This window comes from Aplidium turbinatum, chromosome 18 (genome assembly GCF_918807975.1).
Source record: "Aplidium turbinatum chromosome 18, kaAplTurb1.1, whole genome shotgun sequence".
NCBI classification, from domain to species: Eukaryota; Metazoa; Chordata; class Ascidiacea; order Aplousobranchia; family Polyclinidae; genus Aplidium; species Aplidium turbinatum.
In genome coordinates, this window is record NC_137489.1 from 5118120 (window position 1) to 5141438 (window position 23319).

At 38.2% G+C, this 23319-nt stretch overlaps 1 protein-coding gene across 1 annotated transcript; it reads left to right on the top strand.

Moving 5' to 3' along the window:
- Window positions 1-306: 306 nt before the first annotated feature.
- LOC145787702 (heat shock cognate 71 kDa protein) lies at window positions 307-15026 on the top strand. Its single transcript, XM_082599502.1, has 12 exons — window positions 307-451; window positions 817-946; window positions 10217-10335; window positions 10833-11196; window positions 11283-11584; window positions 11773-11910; window positions 12040-12234; window positions 12337-12535; window positions 12947-13179; window positions 13373-13484; window positions 13654-13677; window positions 14769-15026. The coding sequence occupies exons 1-12, from the start codon at window positions 377-379 to the stop codon at window positions 14861-14863; spliced, it is 1986 nt and encodes a 661-aa protein (XP_082455628.1). The 5' UTR covers window positions 307-376; the 3' UTR covers window positions 14864-15026.
- The last annotated feature ends 8293 nt before the right edge of the window (window positions 15027-23319 follow it).

Sequence of the window (23319 nt, forward strand, 5' to 3'; positions counted from 1 at the left end):
ACCTGATTGGTTGACTGCAAAGCACGTGATCCGCCTTTCACATGATTTATCAACCGCATTTTCTTTACTGAGAGCAGCGTGGTCAATGGTCATTTGCGTGTAGCTGTTCATGTGTCGTTGCTGTTGTGGCTTGTGGTGACTTCTTTTGAGTCGGTTGGGAAAATTACCTACGCTGTACGGTTTTGTGTAAGACAGTTTATCGGTGCGGCCTGTGAATTTCAGATTAGTGTTTGGATTTTTTCGATTATTTAGTAACTTTGTCATGTTTGCCCAAAATACGTTACTTACAAATTATTGAACCAGCAACATAGTAAGTTTACTTGCAGGCAAATTAATAGAATAATTATTAGTCAATTTTTATAGTAAATTATCCAAAATGTCAAAAGGACCCGCTGTTGGAATTGATCTTGGAACCACATATTCTTGTGTTGGTGTTTTTCAACATGGAAAGGTAAAGTAATAGCTTACGGTACATGATGAAAGTAACCAAGATAGCGACACAATATCTCTGCATGTAAAAAGTTTTACTAAAAGTGGTGAAAATGTCCTAAAGTAAGTGCACTGTGTGTGTAAGTTGGTCTACTCAGTATATCCCACTACCAAAAGTTACGGTACCAGCAGTTCTGTTCAGTAGCCTAAATGTGCATCAAAATCATGCATGCACACTAATGTATTCTGCAATACAATATTATACTACAATATCATATTCTGCAAAACAAACCAGACAATATAAAGAAGTAGCCTATGTTTGAAAAATAGTATTGGTATCATGTCAAAAACTCACAATACTTACTGTAACATTATGGTATATTGCAGGTTGAAATCATTGCAAATGAACAAGGAAATCGTACTACTCCAAGCTATGTGGCATTTACTGACTCGGAAAGACTAATTGGTGATGCTGCTAAAAACCAGGTTGCTATGAATCCAACAAACACTGTTTTTGGTAAGAAGTTAGACTACCGTATTCAAATTTGTAGTTTTCGGGATTTAGACTTCATTAATCCAAACCAAGGTTCACATACAGGGTTCGATCTTAGCGGTAGTCCGCTAGCCAATGGCTAGTGAAAATAGGCAGTGGCTATTTGACCGGCGCCGGTCTTTGAATCTGAAACACTATTTGATCGTCATTACGTCATTGTCCAGTCACTTTTTTTCTTTTTCTCTTTCAAAGCAAAAGATGAGAAGCGCGCATATAAGTTCTGAATCCAACCATTTCATTCAACTCGTTACGTGGCGCATGTGGTACGTCGCCGCTTCCTATTCTAGAGGGACTGAGTTCGATACTACCCAGAAGCGTTCTTTTTTTTTAACTAAATTTTGACCCAAAGTGCATTTTTGTAGTCAATTTTTAATTTGAGTTGCATTACATTTACATACCATTACCATTGTTTTAAAAGAAGCATTGTATATAACTAACTTGTTGAGAGCAAAAATGTATTGCTTCGTTCGGCAAACACGGTCACATCAATCAATCATTTTATTTTTCGTCATTAACGCGTCCGGGACGAAAAAGATACTAACTACAAAAATCGATATAGACCTACCAGCACGTTAATGAACAGGAAAAGGTGGCAAAACCTTGAAAAGTTTAAAACGTGTCTGAATTGAAAAATTATGTAGGCTATATACCGTATCAGTAGTTAGCACGGCCACAATCGGAAAATTACCCAGAGAAATTCTCAAATTCCAGCAAATTAAAAAAACTCTAAGTTATTATAAACTGACTACAAAAATGCACTTCGTGTCAAAATTTAGTTAAAAAAAAATAAATAAATAAAAAAACGCTTCCGGGTAGTATCGAACTCAGTCCCTCTAGAGTCGGAGGCGGCGACGTATCGCACGTGCCACGTAACGAGTTGAATGAGTCGGTTGGATTTAGAACTTATATGCGCTTCTCGTCTTTTGCTTTGAAAGAGAAAAAGAAAAAAGTGACTGTATAGTGACGTCATGACCGGTCAAATAGTGTTTCAGATTCAAAGACCGGCGCCGGTCAAATAGCCACTGCCGTGAAAATTTGCGCGGACTAGTAGAAATTTTGCAGTACTAGTCCGATTGGCTAGTGAAAATATTCGCCGGTGAAAAGTTTTGGCTTACAAAATGGCGATCGGCGACGTCACTCTGAAATACTGCAAACGAAGAAGGCGGCAAAGTCGTTCGACTGAGCACGTGACTACTTTTTTCTCGCATTTTTGCTAGACACGACGCGTGGACGTGGTAGTAGTCGTGAAAAATACTAGTGAAAAATCGTGCGGTAGTAGTCAGCACAGAGTTGCCAATTTGGCTTTTTTGAAGCCAGATTTTGAGAATCTGGCTGTTTTTCAACTCACTTAGCTTATTTTTTATAAATAAAAAAAGCCAGAAAAATTAGGCTTTTTCTGGCTTTTTTTCATGTTTCATCGATTTTTTGTCAAATTAATAAAAAGCCAACATAATTTTGCCTTTTTTTGGCTTAATTTTATCTTTCGCGATTTTTTTAAGGAAAAAATTCGGTCTGCGTCAATTCGAGCAGTAATTTCTACCTTATATTTGGTTGTAGTGTCCGACCGAATTTCGTTTTGAAGCCGAAACTAGAAATTTTTCTAGTTGCTAGTCTTTTCATTAACTATGTTTCTGCGTTGTCGCTGAAGTTAAAATTCGGTGGGACACTATTTGGTTGTGCACTTTTTATATGTGTATGTTTAATGAATACTAATTGGCTTTTTCAGCTGTTTTTTTGCTGGCTTTTTTTGTGACTAGGTCTGGCTTTTTTTGGTGAAGACAGGTTGGCAACCCTGGTCAGCACGGAGACGTCAGCATCCCAGCAAGCAGCAGTTAGCAAAATTAACGTTTTTTTGTTGATATATCGTGATCAAATGCTGATTCAACGTTACTACAAAGTGTCTAACGCTTAGTGTTAGCTGGATAGTTATCGCTATTGAGGCTTCTTTGGATTGCTACCTTGTCGTAGTTGAAGAGCTCGTGTGCCTCCGTTACCTAGAAGGTGTTTTTGCGCGTATTGTTGCTCTCTTGTGCGTACTGAAAGCCTTTAGTTAGTTTCAGTCTAAGCCAAAACACTTATCTTAATACGTCATCAGACAAGTGAAAAGTCAGTAAACTGGTGGGACTAGTGAAAAATCGTGCGGGCTAGTGAAAACGGGGAGCAACTAGTCCGGTGGGCTAGTGAAAAAAAAAGTTAAGATCGACCCCTGACATACATTGCTTAGCTCTAAAAAAGGATAATAAAAATAAGGTACGGGAAGTGGCTATTTGACCGGCTCCAATCTTTTAATCTATAACATTACGGTATTTGACCAGTCATGAGCGGTCCCACGAATTACCCATAAGTCGCGTCGAATTACCCATAAGTCATGTCAACTTACCCATAAGCCCCATAAGTTGCGTCGATGGGTAACTTGACGCGACTTACGGGGCTTATGGGTAATTCGACGCGACTTATGGGGCTTATGGGTAATTCAACGCGACTTATGGGTAATTTGACGCGACTTATGGGTAATTCGACACGACTTATGGGTAATTTGACGCGACTTATGGGTACTAGGGTGTTACATTTTTTCAAACCTACTACAATATAGTGTTTGTTTGGTGGGAAATGCACTCAAACAAACTATGTCAAAATATTTTTCACTTAAAATAATATTTTGAGGTTCCACACTTGCGTTAACGATTCACCCGATATTGGCGATTTTATCATATGAACAACACAGTAACAGTATGAGTAATGTTATCGAATCTGTCCTGGTAAGAAACATAGACATGGGCTAATACATGCAAAGACGTCGGCAGAATTTTTTTTAAGGGGGGGGGGGGGGCGTTTTTTGTAATTTTGACATTTTTTAGGGGGGCGCCACTTATGTAATCTACATAAGTAGAATTACTTTCATTACTTTACACCTCTGGTCATGGCTAAGTGGAAAATTTGGGGCATTTCTTATTGAAATAGTACGTTTCACAATCATATTGATTATTCTAGGGGGGGCCAAGACCCCCCCTTGCCCACGTCCTATCAACGCCCTTGAATACATGCACTGTATTACTAAATAATATCAAACTCTCATCTTCTACAATTCACTAGTGTATCTGTATATTTTAAATATACGAAATATTACAAAAAAATCAAGTGTCCTACAGATATTCGAGACTGGTGGTCATGCAAGTAACATATCCTCTGATCGCTGTATCAATCTTTTTCAGTTTTTCGTCACTCATGTCATCATTGCTATCCTTGATTTTCTTTTCCTCTAAGGATTTCTTAACATTCCCAATCAGTCTTTCATTTGGCATTTGGTTATTTTTGAAACTTTGCCATATTCCTCCGTCACCCAATGAAATACAAGGAGAACATTTACTGGTGATATCAAAGAAAGCTTTGAGGGGTCTAGCTGACCATTCTCTTGCCAGAAGCATTAAGGCTGGTCCTTCAACCGCACTGGGTCTTTTAAAAATGGAACAAAACATTAGAGTGTAGACATCAACAATAAATTGGGAAATTTGGTTCAGAACAACATGTTGTGAGGAATTCAACTGAAATGGACAAAATGATAAAATGCGCAAATACCCATTTGCAGTTGTTAGCCATCTTGCATGTCCCACTGTCTCCTGCTTGTAAAATAAATATTTTTGGAAAGAACTTGGAACTTGTCTGAATGTATTGCAAGCCAATGCTAGTAAAACTGCTTGATCATCTCGAATTGATTTCTTGCAAGCAGGTTTAGTGGACTCAGCTTCCAAAAAGTCAGATAAAATCTGTTGACTTTTTGTAGTTGGTTTTAAATTAGGGGTGGTCAAATTATTAGCCAGAAGATAATGTTTTGAAATCTTCGAAATAAAGTTAAAAACCGATCCATGCTGCAATAACTCCGGTGATGTTGTATCGCCATCAAGAGCTTTAATAACATCTCCCAAATACAATTCGACTATGTGAAATAAGCATTCCTATAACAGCACATCATGCTCATACTCTTTATTAACATGCTGTGAAATTCTTGCACAAATTCCACGCCTGTGTCCTGTGTTAAGAGATGTTGTATCTGTCATAACACATAGAATCTTCTTGAAAAAGCTGGGTTGGATCAACTCCTTTATTGCCAAAAAGCAAGCTTCCCCGGTAACGCTCTCATTTCTTCTAAAAGTTTTAAGAGCTATGAAGATTTCTTCATCAGTGAAATTGGCCAAACATACAAGTCTTTCTCTGTTGAATATTCGCTTTCCATCAAAGCATAGCTGATAGTATACAGCATTAATCATTTTTTCTTCTACTTCACCAAGCAACGTGTTCCTCAGTGCCAACTTATGCCGATAAACTGTAACATGGGATCGTTTTGCTTCTGGATGTCCAGATATTTCAGCAGCTGAGTTCAATAGTGATGATGATAAACGATTTGAAGCCAGTTTTTTATCCGCCATAATACAGTTATCTGTGCTAACAACACTTAACCTTTTTGTACGATTAGATGGCCCAGCCTCATCTTCTTCAACTTGGATTTGTGCACTTTCCATTTCATAATTATCATCACTACCCATTAGACTCGATTTCATCAATTGCTGAACTGCTTCCCTGTATTGATTGTCCATAAAGAACTCTACATGGTTCTGGTGTATGGTTTCTACAGCTGTATTTGCTAATTCTTCTCATATTTGCTTCAGTTTCCTGAATATCTAAACCACCAATCACTTGTATTCTCCTATTTCTCAGGTCAGTTAAAAACCCTGGTTCTAGCACTGGAATGCGCCTTTCAAAATCACATTTGCATACTGTTTTCTTGTGCCATTGCTGCTCAACTGTTATTTTGCACTTACAGGAACTCACATCAAATAAGTTCTCAAGTTTACTCTGAAATGCAGCTACTTTCATTAAATATGCTGGGGAGTTTAGATGAGATAATGGCTTAGCTTGAAGTTTTTTCACCTGATCAAAAAGTTCTTTCGTCATTTGAGTTACACGATCAATGTTAACATGTGGCAGACCAGCTTTTCCCCACAACTGAATGATATTTTGTACTAACAATGTCTTTACTTCAACAAATGTAGGAATTTTTTCAGTATTTTGATCAAGCATTATTTTATTTCTTAACCAAAAGAAAGCTCTTGCTACATCACCATTAGTAGGAAGTTGAAGCTGCGGTAACTCAGTTGGATAACCAATGCAATCCAAGATTTTAGTCCGATTTCTAGTGACGCGTGAAGATATCATTTCATATTCTAGGTTGCCAGATAAGTACACAACAACTTGATTTTATAAACTATTGTTTTTAGAGCCCATTTGCTGAAAAAAAAGTTAATACACATGAATAAATCCAAGAAATAGCAGGCATAAAAATCCTGCATTTTTTTGAATTTTTTAGATTTTATCCAATATTACCCATAGAGCGTGGAACCTCAAAATATAAATATTTTTAATTTATTTTTTGTGCTGACTAGTTTTTGTGCAAAAACCCATCAAATAAATGATATATTGAACGATTTTGCTCTGGGTTGTACAAAAATGTAACACCCTAATGGGTACCGTACTTATGGTGCTTATGGGTAATTAGTGGGACCCGTCATGAGGTATTTTTTTCATTCACCATCTCTTTCAAAGCAAAAGGTGAGAGAAAAAAAAAGTGCCTATATAAGTTCTAAATTCAACCACTTTATTTAACTGGATAAGTGGCGTAAACGATATTTCTTAGTCTGGTGTTCCCGAGGGAATGAGTTCGATACTACTGGGAAGCAATTTTTTTTAGACTAAATTTTTACCCGAAGTGACTTGGATGCAACCTAGTTCGTACCCTGAAAAGATCAAAAGAAAAAATTGCAAAAGCCAAAGTCGCTGATTGCATTTTCCGCAAACATTTTAAAATTTTCTCTCTGATAAGATCGAGAGAAAAAATATCGTAGCACAAAGCCAAAGTCGCTGATCGCAGTTTTCGCAAATAAACAAAACCTCTTAGGATCATTACCGGAAATTTTAAAATATTTGCGGGAACTCTGATCCTAACCCTAAACCTTTTTTAAATGTTTGCGGAAACTGCGATTGATCAGCGACTTCGGCAAACTTTTAGGATTATTACGGGAAATTTTAAAATGTTTGCGGAAATCGCGAACAGCAACTTAGGCTTTGTTCTATTTTTTTCTCGATCTTTTCAGCTTGTTTGTTTGCGGGAACTCTGATCAGCAACTTCAGCTTCTTCAAAAATTTTCTCTCGATCTTTTCCTAGCCCTAACTCTTTTAAAATGTTTGCGGAAACTGCGATCAGCGACTTCGGTTTTGTTCTATTTTTTTCTATTGATCTTTTCTGTTTGTTCGTGGAAACAGCAACTTCGGCATTTGCAATTTTTTCTATATCTTTTCAGGGTACGAACTAGGTTGCACCCAGTGACTCAATCGTTAGGCTGCTACATTTTTGTGGTCAATTTTTAATTTGGTAGCCAACGACCTAATTTTTTAAGTTAGTTTGGTTGTAAAAAGCTCAGTTTACTTTTTTCGTCAATGTTCAGTTTACTTTTAGGCAGTGTTTTTGCAGGCAATTCAGTTTGAATTAAAACGCTTACTGGGTAGTATTGAACTCATACCCTTGGGGATACCAGCCTGAGAAACATTGTACACGCCGCTGATTCAGTTGATTAAAATTGTTGAATTTAGAACTTACATAGTAGGCACTGTTTTCTTTCGTCTTTTACTTTAAAAAAGAAAAAAAAATGACCGGTCAAATAGCAACTGCCTAAAAATGAGTGTCTGAAAAACCTGACCAACCTTGTAGAATTATAATTTCGAAGTTCTCAATGTCTTAATTTGTTTTAAAACTTTTTAACATAGGTGCTAAAATTCATATCAATATTTGCATAATAGCTATTCTACAAAGATGCATCATGGGCTTAATTACGGTAACTACTATTACACTGGTCTACACAGAATTTCAGGTTTGGGTTTTGACAACCCATTTTAGCTAATTTTGGGGCGCCGAATCCGAAAATGAACTCAGATTTTCTCTATCACATCACGTTTTTGAGATATGAAATATCCCTAATTTTTGAAAAAAATCAATTTTTGCCCCCCTTCTGTTGTCAAAACAAGGAATTCTGTTGCAATAAACTTTGTTTTACCTGCAATAATCTGGCTTTAATTAACAAACAAGCATTCTATATTATATTCACACAAATTTGCGTTGTCTTTATTAAAATTTCATGCCTTGGAATAAAAAATAGGCATGCAAAAGAGCAACCATAATAACATCAAACGCTACATTATGCTGACGAACATGTCGATAGGACAGTGACAAGGTATTTTCTGAATTATAGCCTACAGTTCACACAATATGCACATAGACATTCCAATGGAGTGCAGAAATTCTGAAGACACACACAGAAATAGCAAAGTGCCAAAATAAAGATTGACTCAAAGGGACTTGGACAGGGCGAGTTCAGAAACAGTCAAAAAAAGAGCTTTCATAAATATGAACTCTTCACTTATAAGCTTAAAAAGGCTCTTTTGAGGGACTTTCTTTTATGAGCAGCATCTATAATTTCTCTTTTAAAACTACAACAATAGTCGGCCATCATGACAATCCCACCGACCTTGATAACGTTCCTGCATAATTTTAATATCCTGGTGGAAACGTTCACCCTGTTCTTCACTAACTTTCTCAAGGCTTTCTGGAAACTCATCCGCATGGCTTTTCAAATAGTGAACTTTGATGCTCATCCTGCATCCCAAATCTTCAAAACTAAGCAGAAGCAGTAGCTCCCTTAAAAGATCTTTATAATTTTCTGCTTTTCTGTTTCCCAAAAAATTTCTCACAACAGCACCGAAAGCATTCCAAGCTCTAGCCTCGAATGCCAACATTGATTTTACAAAATTTTCATCCTTTAACAATTGCCTGATTTGTGGTCCATTGAAAATCCTAGCTCTTTTTTTCTCTTCACTGAGACCAGGAAAAGCATAACATAGGCTATATTTAAAACACTCTCCTTCATGATCCAAAGCTTTTACATATTGTTTCATGAGACCAAATTTGATGTGAAGAGGAGGCAAGAGGATCTTTTTGATATCAACTAACTGATCACGTATGATATTTTTGTTTCCAGGTGTCAAGGTGAGCCTTGGAGGCCACTCTTCTTTGTTCCAGTGCTGATCCTTGGCCCTGCTGTCCCAGTAGCATAGGAAACATGGGTATTTGGTGTAGCCACTTTGTTGCCCCAGCAAAAATTCACCATTTTTAAATCCACACAGATGAGCCAACCATGCTCATGGTACTTTAACTTTTCAAGAAAGGTTTTGATGTCCTGATACTCTTCTTTCATTGTTACCGAATGTCCTATCGGAATAGAATCGTACACGTTACCATTGTGAAGTAGAACACACTTCAAACTTCGTTTGGAGCTATCAATGAAAAGTCTCCATTTGTCTGCATCATACTGTGGTAATCCCATTTCTAGAAGAAGCCCTCCTATATTGTTGCAATTAACGAAATTGGGTCCTTGTTTAAAAAGTTGGCTCTTTTTTGGCCCTTTTTGAACGTGCAGTTGGCTCCTTGCCAAATTTACATCTGGTAACCCTGCTGCACAGAGATGCAGCTGACCCACAGATAACGCCTGAGAAGCCAAGACAGGGAGTTCAAGCCAGCATGGAAAAACTCAACGCTACCAATCTCCACTATGTCCTAGTACGATTATTATCATAACAGGAATTTTTTTTATTTTAAAGGAAATCTGAACCAATTTATGAATTTAGTGTAAAAATGTCTCTATGTTTGAAAGTTTATAGCTGTCAGAAAATATTATATTTGACATTTTACTGCACTAAAAAGGGTAAAAATTGGTCAATTTCATTAATAATGGCAACGATAGAAAGAAAACTTGATGTGATAGAGAAAATCTGAGTTCATTTTCAGATTCAGCGCCCCAAAGTTAGCCAAAATCAGTTGTCAAAACCCAAACCTGAAAAAAAAAGTTGAAATTTGTAGACCAGTGTTATTGATTAGTGCCGTATATGAAGCAGTCTATATCAGTGATTATAAATACTGTCAAGTGAAGCAGATCAGCTTTCAATCAAATTTATAGCTTGCAATTGTTTTGTAGATAAGTTTCCATTGTCCCATCTTATCAATCCACAATGATGTATTTGTGCAATGTAATAAAAAGTGTTCAACAAAAATGTGGTGTTGTGTTAATGTTTTTAAATTTTAAAATGTGGTGTGTCAATGCTTTTAAATTTTAAAATCCTAAAACAATTCAGATGCAAAGCGGTTAATTGGACGCCGCTTTGATGATCCAGCAGTTCAGAGTGACATGAAACATTGGAGTTTTACAGTAATCGATGAGAGCACCAAGCCAAAAGTTCAAGTAGAATACAAGGTCTTTTTGTGTTGTTGATTAGCTTTTTGTGTGTTCATATTGTTATAAACATTTATCTTATTCTCATACCTATAAAACAATTCTTTTTTTTTATCAATTTAACTTTTGTAGACTTAGTAAACAATGGCTGATTTTCCTGGAAAGGTAATTGCACAATGCACATCAGAACTGCATTTATTTTATAGTTTAGCCGTTTTATTGTGTGTTTAAGTAGACATAAAATCTTCCAGTTAAGTAGTTCAAAATTTTCATCTTTGCACTGTTGGTTAATAACAAAGTAACATTTTGCGTGTAGATTTAACACCTTCATTGCTAAATCTATAATCGAGACTTCCAAATCAAAACTTAATGCTCTCAAAAGTTCTGACCTGTTTTAGCTCAGTTCTGATTTGATACATACATTAGAGTAAATTTGTATCCTCAACCATTTGAAAGTGCCCAACCCTACAATATGTAACTGAAAAATGAAATATCAATTTGTCAATGATTTCATGCAGGGAGAATCAAAAACTTTTTTCCCAGAAGAAATCAGCTCAATGGTTTTGCACCGAATGAAAGAAACTGCTGAAGCTTACCTTGGAAAAACTGTCACTGATGCTGTTGTTACTGTACCTGCCTACTTCAATGACTCCCAACGCCAAGCTACCAAAGATGCTGGAACCATTTCTGGTCTTAATGTACTTCGAATCATCAATGAACCTACTGCCGCAGCTATTGCTTATGGACTGGATAAAAAAGTAGGCCAAGAACGACATGTTCTTATTTTTGATCTTGGTGGAGGAACCTTTGATGTCAGTGTACTCACCATTGATGATGGCATTTTCGAAGTGAAATCAACAGCTGGAAACACTCATCTTGGAGGTTAGTATCAACTTTGAATGTTTTGTTTGTGGTTCAGAAAGTATTTTTGTGCGACTTCTATTTCAATCCCAATGTTTGTTATTCAGGTGAAGATTTCGACAACAGAATGGTAAATCACTTTGTCCAGGAATTCAAACGCAAAAACAAGAAAGACATCACATCCAACAAGAGAGCACTTCGTCGATTAAGAACAGCCAGTGAAAGAGCAAAGCGTACACTTTCATCTTCAGCACAAGCCAGTGTGGAGATTGATTCCTTGTTTGAAGGAATAGATTTTTACACTTCAATCACCAGAGCTCGATTTGAAGAGCTTAACGCTGACTTGTTCCGAGGCACATTAGAACCTGTTGAAAAATCTCTTCGCGATGCCAAGATGGGAAAAGATCAGGTACATTTTTGTGTTGTCAAGTTGCACCAGTTTAGTGTGACACTGTGACAATGGTCATTTCCACATGTAGCAGTCAATCTTGAAATACGTTCTTTTGCGCTTGATGGCATTATGATTCCTGTCACAATGGGTATGTAAACTTATGGACCGGAGTTTTGATTTTATTAGATTTGTTTTTTTTTACCTAGATTCACGAAGTCGTTCTTGTCGGAGGCTCCACTCGTATTCCAAAAATCCAAAAATTGCTTCAAGATTTTTTCAATGGCAAAGACTTAAACAAGTCAATCAACCCAGATGAGGCTGTTGCTTATGGTGCTGCTGTTCAGGTGTGTATTTCCATGATTTGACTAATCATGTGAGAATAGTTATATAGTGAAGTCCTGTTAATATTCTGATTCACTTTTGTCATGACATGGACTCTTGTGATGTTATTTTGTCATGTTTTCAATTTTTAGGCTGCGATTCTTAGCGGTGATAAATCTGAAGAAGTCCAAGATCTACTTCTTTTGGATGTTGCGCCACTGTCTCTTGGAATTGAGACAGCTGGTGGTGTGATGACTGCACTGATCAAACGTAACACCACTGTTCCAACCAAACAGTCCCAAATCTTTACCACTTACTCCGACAATCAACCCGGAGTGCTCATTCAGGTTTGTCATGCACAGTTTTCATGTTCGATCACTTAATCTAGTTTATTTGCATTGGTTGCACCACAAAACAAGTTCAAAAACGCTTTCCATATGTTTTTGTAGGTGTATGAAGGAGAAAGAACAATGACAAAGGACAACAACATTTTGGGTAAATTTGAGTTATCCGGAATTCCCCCTGCACCCCGTGGTGTACCTCAAATTGAGGTCACTTTCGATGTGGACGCCAATGGAATCTTGAACGTTTCTGCCGTGGACAAAAGCACAGGGAAAGAAAACAAAATCACCATCACAAACGACAAAGGTAGTTTGTCCTTTGATTGTAATGCTGAAGTAAATCCAGTTATTCTTACGGTTTTCCTAAAAGTGAAGCACAAAAGCTTTGCATTAAAGGCGTCCCCAATTCGTATAAGAATCTACATTTTATGCGAATTATCTAGATTCTACAACTTTGAATCTCGGTGTTTCCCAAAGTTTTTAAGTAAATATTTGATTTTCTTTTAGACAGGAATGGCACTGCAACTCAAGTGACAGAAAAGAGTAAATACGTGTTAATAAAATTTTAAAGTTTTCTTGCTTAGTGAAAAATCTGTGGTAGAAGACGTTCGTGTTCGTCCAATTTTCACGAGCTTTGCTACCCCGTCTCATATCGGTAGTTTTATTTCTTTAATGCGTAATTCTGCGGCAGAAGTCTTTAAACTATTTTTTTCTTTAGGTCGACTTAGCAAGGAGGACATTGAAAGAATGGTCAATGAAGCGGAGAAATACAAGGACGAAGATGAGAAGCAAAAAGAAAAGGTTGTCGCCAAAAACGGCCTCGAATCTTACGCTTTCAACCTCAAATCTACTGTTGAAGATGACAAAGTTAAAGACAAAATATCGGATGACGACAAAGCAACAATTTTGAAAAAAACCAAAGAAACCCTCGATTGGCTTGAAAACAATCAGGTAAGGATTGCTTTTGGGCTTTATCATGACAATTACAGTAGACTTTTTAGAGGAAGCTTATATCATCTAAAAAAAATTCATAAGGTTTTGCTCAACAAAGTACAACTTTGTATATTTGGATACTTGATGTAAAAATTTAAAAGATATCGTTACCGTTTATTTTTTCTGATCTTCGTATTTTGATGTATTTTAGACTGCCGAAAAGGACGAATACGAATACCAACAGAAAGAACTTGAGAAGATTGCTAACCCAATCATCACAAAGCTGTACCAGCAAGCTGGCGGCGCCCCTGGTGGCATGCCTGGTAGGTGTTAACACTGATATCAATGTTTCTAATAACCATCAACTGCATTTGCTGAAACCACATTGTTACACGTAGCATTGGTTTTCTAAGTTTAGCATCTGACTGAATGTATGAGTATTTGAGTAAACTCTTAAAACCCCTATATTCATGTGTATTCGCTCTTTTTCAGGTGGTATGCCCGGTGGAATGCCTGGTAAGTTTATTGCTTATGCTTGTCACTTTGACTTGTGAACTAAACCACAAAGCAATATTTGTAGTTGGTGACAGAGAAACTCACATGTCAATTCCTTATCCCCTAGCAGGCCCCGAAATTCGTTTTTGTTGACGGCGGACAAACGTGTCCGGTCTGGGCAGCTATCTCGGCGGACAAATTAAGTTTCACGGCGGACACACCAGTTTTAGCGTCGAACGTCATGCTTAATCACTTTATCTTGATAATTCTTCGCCATTTGATAACTATAGCTACGGTTTAAAAGGCTTTTTAAATTTTCAGAGAAGTCAATCCAAAAGGCTTTCATCAGACCAAGCGCCGCGTAGCTGCTAAATACGCTGCATAACTGATTAACTTCCACCGAACGAGGTCGTGTGGCTTCTTGCGTCACAATGCTCTGGGCACGAGTCGGAAAACTTTTACACCAACGCTACTTTTTTCTGATATGCAAAGTTTCACTGGGCTTTTTTCTTTAGGTTTATTTTTGCGTATCATGTGAGCGAAAGTGAATTTTCTCTGGCCTTTTCTTTCTCACGGTAATACCAAAACTTAACAAATTTTGCTGCATCTTGCTGTAATAGCCTACTCGTAGAATCTAATTTTGTAACCAACCTTGCCTTATCAATATTACTCGGAGATCAAAGCCAAACATTGTGGCGTAACACTTGAACTAAGTTGCGCGTACTTAGTGTAGAAGTACCGGTACTCCCATCGATTCTTAGCGAAGAATTCACCTTTGTTACCCTGATTCAATGTCATCAATCGTTGAAGCAACGTAAAAATCGAAAGTTTTTCTGCTTGAATGGAAGCTAAGGGATACATTATTCACATTTTTTAGATGCGGGAAATTATATTCTTGCAACAATTGTTCGTGCTATATAATGACGATTTGTGTCGCAAGTTCCTGTGTTACTTCTCGGCGGACAAATATGACCGATCTAGATGGTACTTCCCGCGGACATCACATGCTGTGACGGCGGACATGTGAATTTCGAGGCCTGCCGTAGTTATAATTAGATTTACAATAAAAGGTTGTTGCAGTGGAGTTTGCTAATAGTAAAAATGTATTGCAGGTGGCATGCCCGGTGGTTTTCCTGGAGCCCCAGGCGGAGGAGCCCCACCAAGCAGCGGGGGAGCTGGTGGCCCCACAATCGAAGAAGTTGACTAAATTCTATTTCACCTTATTTCGTTGATATTTAATTTCACCTTTAATCTGCCTTCAAAGGTTTTTTTCTGAAATTCTCAAGAGTGAACGGAAGTTGAAGCCTGCATTTTGCATGTGTTGCTCGGACACTTTCGAAATATTCGTTAAATATAAAATCATGATTCCAGTGTTAGTCCTGTTTGCGGTACAATCTTGGCTTTCTGTCCAGGGAAAGAAAAATGCGATACCAAAACATAAATAGACTTTGTGACCAGTTTAATAAGGGACCGTTCAAATATTACGTAACGCTATCGAGGGGGAGGGGGGGTTTATGAAAAGCGTTACATTAGCGTCACATCGGGGAGGGGGGGTTCAAGCAAAACGTTACGTAACGCTTACGAGTAGCCTACGGTACGGTAGTTTATTTGTGCTGGCTGGTATCGTAGTTGGATACTAAATTAAGCTGAAACCATATCCAACAGCACCTATTCGGACCCGGGACTACTTAAATGTATTCATCATCATTAAAGTGGAATAATCACTCCGTGATCGGCATTGCCAACCCATTTGACGCAAGATGCGAAATCCTTTTTTCTTACAGTAAAATAAACTTAACATTCTCTAGATTTCAAAATAAAATACAATTCAGTTTCTGAGGGCACCACGTGATAAAACTTGCACCAATTTTATCAGAAACAGTTATACAGTAGAACTCGGTTAATCCGGATTCGATTTGACCGGCGATTCCATCCGGATTAGGCGAAGATCCGGATTAACCGATGACGGTTTTTATCAAGCCTGACGTTACCTAGATAGAAGGGTATCGGTAAAAATCACCGAAATTGAACGCATTAGTGTGGTCATCTGTCAATTCCGAGACGCGCGATCACCATATTAGCGATAGAATTCTTTTGAAATGCAGTAGCCTATGCATGTAAAACGATTGTATTTGTAGACTCTGCGTCTAACGCAAGAACACACTGGCAAAAGTTATATCTTCAGACATGCGGGTCAGAATAATCTGTAGTCACTCAAAACTTTTGAAAACAGTTACGGAAGACGAGTTTCTTTGGAAAACTTACAAAAAATCAAACAAAGTCTTCTATTGGAAAAACATCACCGACATCCTGCCGAAAATTCCACCGACATCTTTTCAAGTTTAACAGTACGAGTTTGGGCATTTGCGCACGAATTTTGCGTTAGGAGGGATTACTGTTCATGAAAAGAAGAAATCCGCAATAATTTATTGCGTCACATTAACGGAACAATAGATAAGAAATTTCTCGCAATAAGCCACGTTACTTTTTAGCATAAAATGGCAAAACTGTCGGGCAAATCCGGATTAAGCGATAGAGAAAGCGCAACTTTTGTCCGGAATAGGCGAAGATCCGGATTAAATAATCCGGATAATCCGAAGCTGTTTCTTAAGAAAAAGATTACAAATCATTTGTACTTCCAGTTTCATCCGGATTAGGCGAAGATCCGGATTAACCGAGTTCTACTGTATTTTAATCATTTTTTTGAAAGGTTAAGGTAGTCTATTTTCCAAGTATTGAAAATGAGTAAGTATACAGTAAGGCATAGCCACGGCGAGCTATAATAGAGGCCAGCGCATCGTGCACGCACGAGATCTGACTGACGCCCGATATGCTTTGTGTAAAAAAACACGATTTTGTCACTTTCCTGGAACGTTATTGATAGTTAGGTGATGTTTCGTCTAAATTTATTAATTATTGTAATTAATATACATACAAACAATATCACATGGATATAAGTTGATCGTCATATGTTTTACTTTATTACAAATAGCATTTAGTAATAGCAGCAGTTTTAGTAGTTTAGGTAAGCAAATGACAGTGGAATCGCTGCATAATGTTGATAGACAACAATTTCTACGAATCAGTTTTCTGCATTTCCCCTATTGACTTTAAACAGTACGTACTGTAATTCAAAAAATTCAAGTACTGGATGCATAAAATATAAAACCATTAACAGTTTAAAAGCACAGAAAAATTTTAACATGGTAGAAATAAAGTACTGAGCATCATACATATCTGCAACTAATTTCCATGCAACATTAATAGCAATTCAAACAAAATCGTGCTGATCAATAGTTTTCAATTGAATCATGCCTTCACAGTATAATGCAGGTGAGCCGGAGGTTGCTCAAACCAGGTGCGGATCTAGGAGTTGTTTTTGGGGGGGGCCAGAAAATTAAAAAATGAATTAAAAAGCAATAAAAAAATAATACAGATATGAACAATCAGTGGCGTAGCCAGGAATTTGGGGGGTTTTGCCGGCCGGCAGGCGAAGCCCGACGGCGTGTTCGCTACAGGCGACACCCAGCGGCGGGGGGCCTCCCCCAGAAAATTTTGAAAAATTACTTTGAATTTGGTGCATTCTGAGAGCATTTTCAACAAAAATATGGGTATAAGTATTCCTGTAAAATGGTGCTCTCCGGTGGCATGGCAAAAGGATAATATCATGTTGTCTTTGGTATTTTTTCGGTAATAAAGCTAAGTCTCTATGTTTTCTTGTTGCTAATTTCTGGCTGAGATGTTTAAATGTTTGGTATTGGCAAAACTCGCTTAAAATTAGGCAAACTTTGTTTTAGAGACATAGAGACTGAAAGCATCAATTTCAATATCGTGACGTCACACGCGTGCCAAAGGGAGGTCTGTAAGTCCGATGTGGGACTAATATCAGCTATTTAGAAGCATATCAAACCATTCAACAATTTCTCACAAAATTTCGGGGGGGGGCCCGGGCCCCCCATAGATCCGCGCCTGGCTCAAACTATACCGTTCGTTAGATCGCGCTGCAAAAGATCTTATGTGTTGGCCTTCTAGACAGATATTACATCCAACTCTCCTATACAATCAGAAAATACAGTGAGATTAGAGCAGTAGAAACTAGTAAACAAAAATATGCCTACTGGTGATTTTATCCAAGAATAGTTTTGAGTTTAGACAGATACACAAAACAATAAGCATGTAAGCAGTTCTAGTCACATCAAAATGAGTCAGTGTTCACCCTCTGAATCTGATACATGGTTATCTCTGAGTCATCAGTTGATGGAGGGAGAGGCACCTGGTGTTGGTTGATCAGGATCGGCGTTGGTCTCTGTAGTTCATACCATTGATAGTGCAATGTTCTTCTGCCATATTCTCAGTACTCACTTATAAATGGTGAAATTCTGTTTTCATATTCATCTGACAGACAGAGCTATACTTCAAAACTTTAAGCTCAACTCTTCAAATATCAACAGTCAATAAATTAATCAATGAAGCCAGTCTGCCTAGCCCTAGAGTGACTGCCTAAAGTGCAAAAACAATAAGGTTAAATAGAATATAAAGCTGTAATTTTACAAAATGAACGAGTAGGAGAGAAAGTCAAATGATGAGTCACAATTATATATATTGTGATTTACTACAATAGAACTATAGAAGTGGTTAATTTTAGATGGTAAATGATTACTACTGATAAATGCAGCCATATAACGAAGTAGAAAATACTTACTAAATAGATACAGTAGAAGTGTTGTTTAAAAACATTAAAAGTTGCATGGAAAGTAAAAGCTTACCTGGAAAAATATACAAATAAACTACAAGGCATTTTTATATCAGATCAGCTAAATAAAGATTCAAAGAAGCATTATGCCTTTAGCTATCAACATGTATAGACTATATTCTATAAAAGTTTTAGCACCTTCAATGCACTTTCTTTTGAGCATCTGGGAGTGCAACAGGGCATAGTTCTTAAAAAATACATTAGCCAATGTGCGACAATGAGACAATGTCATGAAAAAGCAATGTCGTTCAGATATATATGGATAGAAATTTACAGGAAATAAATTTTCGACACATTTCACCAACAACACTTGTAAAAAAGATGAAACAAAATACACACCACTGTACAACACTATCCTTCAGACGTGTCAGACCACCTTGATTTAATTTATCAACATATGAACCAAATTTTTCATAATAGAAGTATGTGTCTTCTGCAATAGCACATCCATTCTTCAACTCAACATACCCAGCAATATATATAAACCATTGCAATTAAAACCTCTTCTGAAACTTTCCCTTCCAAAGCACATAAGCTATCCAAAACTTCAAGCTCACTTTCTACAAGATCACGATTACAAGCGGCACAAGCATGACCTTCGGCAACATCAAACTTTATATAAATCTAATTGCAGTGAGAGCTTCGCGTGTTGAATTCTTACCTTTTCCAAAACTGACTGAGCAGTAATGAAATAGGTACCTCCAGACCCTTGTCAAAGTTTACTGAAGCACTTTTCTAATGGGTCTGTTGTAAACCAGCCAAAGATTACAAAATCATTTCCACATGAAAGTAAATACTTTGCTAGATCTACAAAACCATGGCATATATGATACAAGAAGTTGGCAGTATCCGCATGTTAACTACTTTGTACTGACATGCAGATCATGAATTCTCAAGATGTATGGTATGTATTGCAAAAATCAAAACATCTCGAGAAATAAATCAAAGCATAACAAATAAAGATCCCCCATCATGCATGTATTAAATAAAGATGCTACAAAACTAAACAGTTGTTGAAACTGGGCAGTCAATCTATTAAAAATGGTTGTACTACCAGTACCAGTATAGCCTATTGAAAGTTAGTACGGTATTTAAGTTAGTTAAGATTTGTTAGTTATCTAAACAGTAAGTAATCCACACATATTAATAACATTACATTCTACAAAGATTAGCTTTGGTACTGGTATTTAAGAAAATAAATATCATATCAGTGAAGTAATTTTTTGTGAATATTGATATCTTATGTTATCTACAAGAAAATGGTGAGTGGACAGAAGACATGTTGCTAGCAAGCAAAAAAATACATGATTGAAGATTTGTAATATAAAGTAGGCTACAGGTAGTATCAACATTCAAAATTGACTGAAGCTGTTAAACTAACTTACCAGTAGTGAGTAACATTGCATACAACTGAACATATAAATGGAGATTTATTAAATAGGCCTACTCTATTTGCTAACTTTAATAAACCTGGAAGAAATACAATTTTCTGCCTACTTTACCCACAACATGCTTCAAGGAAACTGGGCAGAAACTTAAAGGAAACAGATTGGTAATGGCAGTTTGTTGTGAATTTTCTGTGTAATCCATGACTTCATGAACAGATAAAAGCTCCTTGAAACGAAAACATTGTAGCTTAAAGCCTACCTAATTTTGTTAAACTAAGCTGCATAACTGTAACTGCTTCAGCTTTTCATAAAGTTTGTAAGTTGTAACTAAACTTTTACTTTCTGGCAAAGATGCATAGTTAGTGAACAAGTTAAGGAAAGTTCAGTAAAACTAGAACCTTAGCATAAAGAACAGACTATAGATGAAACATCTTCCTCCCAACTGATTTAGTTTCGATTCGAATAGGCCGTCAGTCAGTTTGAAGTACGCGCGATGATGTGGCCTCTACTAGAGGGCGCCATGGGCATAGCCTACTGATGATGAATTAAAGTGATAATGGTTTCTAGTTTTTCTGCTACTACAGTAATTGTTTATTAAACAGATTATGCAAACGAACCGGTCGTCATGCACTGACAGTGTTAAATTATTTTCTGTTATGCTTGATCGTTAAATGGCATTTACAAAAAAATATTTTAATTAAGTTGTTAGCGTTTATTTAGCCTTAATAGAAGTAAATAAAAAAATTTGGCCTTATTTTATAATGAATTTGGCCTTACTATAGCTTGAGTATCACGCAGAACGTGGCGGGCATTGCACAACATTTAATAAAACTACCATTCAACGTTTTCTCTCTACATTGAGAAATTCCAAGTCTGACTACTTAGATTGCTGGAAGATGGAGACTACCGTTTCTTCGACTTGTTGTTTTTCTTTAGTCATTGCAAACAAACTGTACTTCAGAGTTCAGAAATGACTGCAAATAAGCTGGCACTAACCGCAGAGTTGCCAGATTTTTTTCACAAAAAGTAGCAAAATGGATTTGAAAGTAGCCCAATTTCTGCACGATGTTTTTCTTTCAAGAAAAATTGCAGTTTGTATGTTGCATAATTTTCCAACATGTCCCAATTGTAAGATATTGCATAGTATATCAGTTCCTACTGTACTTAAATTACCTAAACAGAAAAAAGATTAGGCTATATTTACAGTCAATCAATCAATGATGGACGACAATCAGGATGGACGACAAATAGCTCCTCGTGCCCCATCCTGTGAGTACCATCTGCCTTCAACCAGATGAGAAACGAAATTTGTCAACAAAGAGCCTCCACCCGGACGGCACAGCTGCAAGGGGCAATTGATAAGTTCAGACGCCCCCACCATTCTGCAGCTCAACATAGAAGGCTACACAACAAGCAAGACCAAAGTTGTGGAGCAGCTTGCCCATACCAACCGGGCACTCGTCATCCTCCTCCAGGAGACCCACTGCACTTCTGCAGATAGGCTAGCCATTCCCAACTACACGCTAGCCGGGTCTACCTTAAGCAGGAAGCACGGCATTGCCACGTTTGTGCATGAGAGCCTTAAGTGGACGTTTGTCGACCAATCTCCAACTGATGCCGAGATTGAGTGGATGTGCATATGTATCTCAGACTACAACATCGTCAACATCTACAAGCCCCCACCCTCGCGAATGTTGCCATCATCCCTTCCAACGTTCCCCTCCCCCAGTCTCTACGCTGGCGACTTCAACTGCCAGCACATCGACTGGGGCTACAACAACACAAGCAGCGACGGAGAATTGCTGGCTGACTGGGCCTCTACAAACCATCTTGCCCTCCTGTTCAATCCAAAGGAACCAGCCAGTTTTCACTCCGGCCGCTGGGGAACAGGGACAAACCCTGACTTGGCCTTCGCGAGTGTCGACAGCTCTCTTCCAGACAGACGTGTGCTTGAGAAGTTCCCGCGGTCCCAACACCGGCCGTCCCTCATCATCGCCCCAAAACTTGTGGCTCCTGTCCCGAGTTCACCGGTGAAGCAATGGAACTTCAAAAAAGCCGATTGGAATCAATACAGCCTCCTGACCAATGAGTCTGCTGCAAAGTTACCACCGACTGAAACATGCAACGCAGACGAGGCATACCAGGACTTCTGCAATGCCATAATAACTGCGGCAAAGGCCACAATACCACGTGGCCATCGAACCAGCTATAAACCATGCTGGGACTCTGAGTGTGAAGCTCTCTACCGCTCATACCTAGCCGCCACAAGTGGTGCTGCTTCTAACACCGCCGCCACCAGACTACTTGAGCGGCTGGACACAAAGAAGCTTGAGCGGTGGAACGAAGCTGTCCAAACCATCGACTTCTCACACTCAAGCCGCAAAGCATGGAGCATCATCAACAACCTCACTGGGCGCTCAGCAAACTCCCCTCGTCAGTGCCCCGTTTCTGCTAATGCCATCGCTTCCCAGCTAGTGCAGAACGGGGTGCACAAGACAAAGGACCGCAAGGCATCCCGCCTTGTTGCCAAGGAAGTATCTGCCCTATGGCGAGTGGAAACACCACCAGAAGAAACAATCTCTGGAGACTTCACTCCAGAGGAATTCGCCACCGCCCTCCGCCTAGTGAAACCACACAAGTCTCCAGGGCCCGATAAGATCTGCCCTGAGCTTGTGCTCCATGCTGGCCATGCCCTAAAGTCCTGGTTACGTAGATTCCTCTCTTCCTGCCTGCACCACCTCACAATCCCAAAAATCTGGAGAAGAGCTTTAGTAGTTGCGATCCCTAAGCCTCACAAGCCACCAGAGGACCCAAAGAGCTATCGTCCGATATCCCTCCTCTGTGTTCCTTTCAAGATCCTCGAAAGACTGATCTATGCCCGCGTCAAAATACATCCACTGCAATGGCAATAAGCACGCTGTATGACGATCTGTTAAACAATGTGAACAAAAATTTCTATACCTGTTGCATATTCCTTGACTTGTCAAAGGCATTTGATACAGTTGACCACAACATACTGACAAATAAACTTCAACATTGCTACGGAATACGTGGCACTGCTCTTGAGCTGATGAAAAGTTATCTTACTAATCGATACCAATATACCAAAGTGTCTAATTCTGCTTCAAGCTTGCAAAAAATCCTTTGTGGAGTCCCTCAGGGTTCAACATTGGGACCCCTTCTCTTCCTAATGTATATTAACGATCTTCCTTTAATGTCTAAATTTTCTACCGTGCTTTTTGCGGATGACACATATCTAGCTTTACGTGGTGAAGACTTGGAATCTTTACAAACAGAAACCAATACTGAACTACAAAAAATTGATGCTTGGCTACGAAGAAACAAACTCTCTTTAAACTACTCTAAAACAAGCTACATTTTAATAAACAAAGTACCTAAGCGTACTGTTGAAACTAATTTCAGGTTGTGTATAAACCAAACAGTGATTGAAAGAATGAAAACAGTTAAGTACCTGGGAATCCATGTCGATGAAAATCTAACCTGGTCGTCACACATTAAACA

Excerpts from the sequence above, each read along its gene's own strand:
- LOC145787702 (XM_082599502.1), top strand. The coding sequence starts at position 377 with ATGTCAAAAGGACCCGCTGTTGGAATTGATCTTGGAACCACATATTCT. Across the intron at positions 947-10,216 it reads TCCAACAAACACTGTTTTTG|ATGCAAAGCGGTTAATTGGA; the intron begins GTAAGAAGTTAG and ends AAAACAATTCAG. Across the intron at positions 12,536-12,946 it reads CACCATCACAAACGACAAAG|GTCGACTTAGCAAGGAGGAC; the intron begins GTAGTTTGTCCT and ends TTTTTTCTTTAG.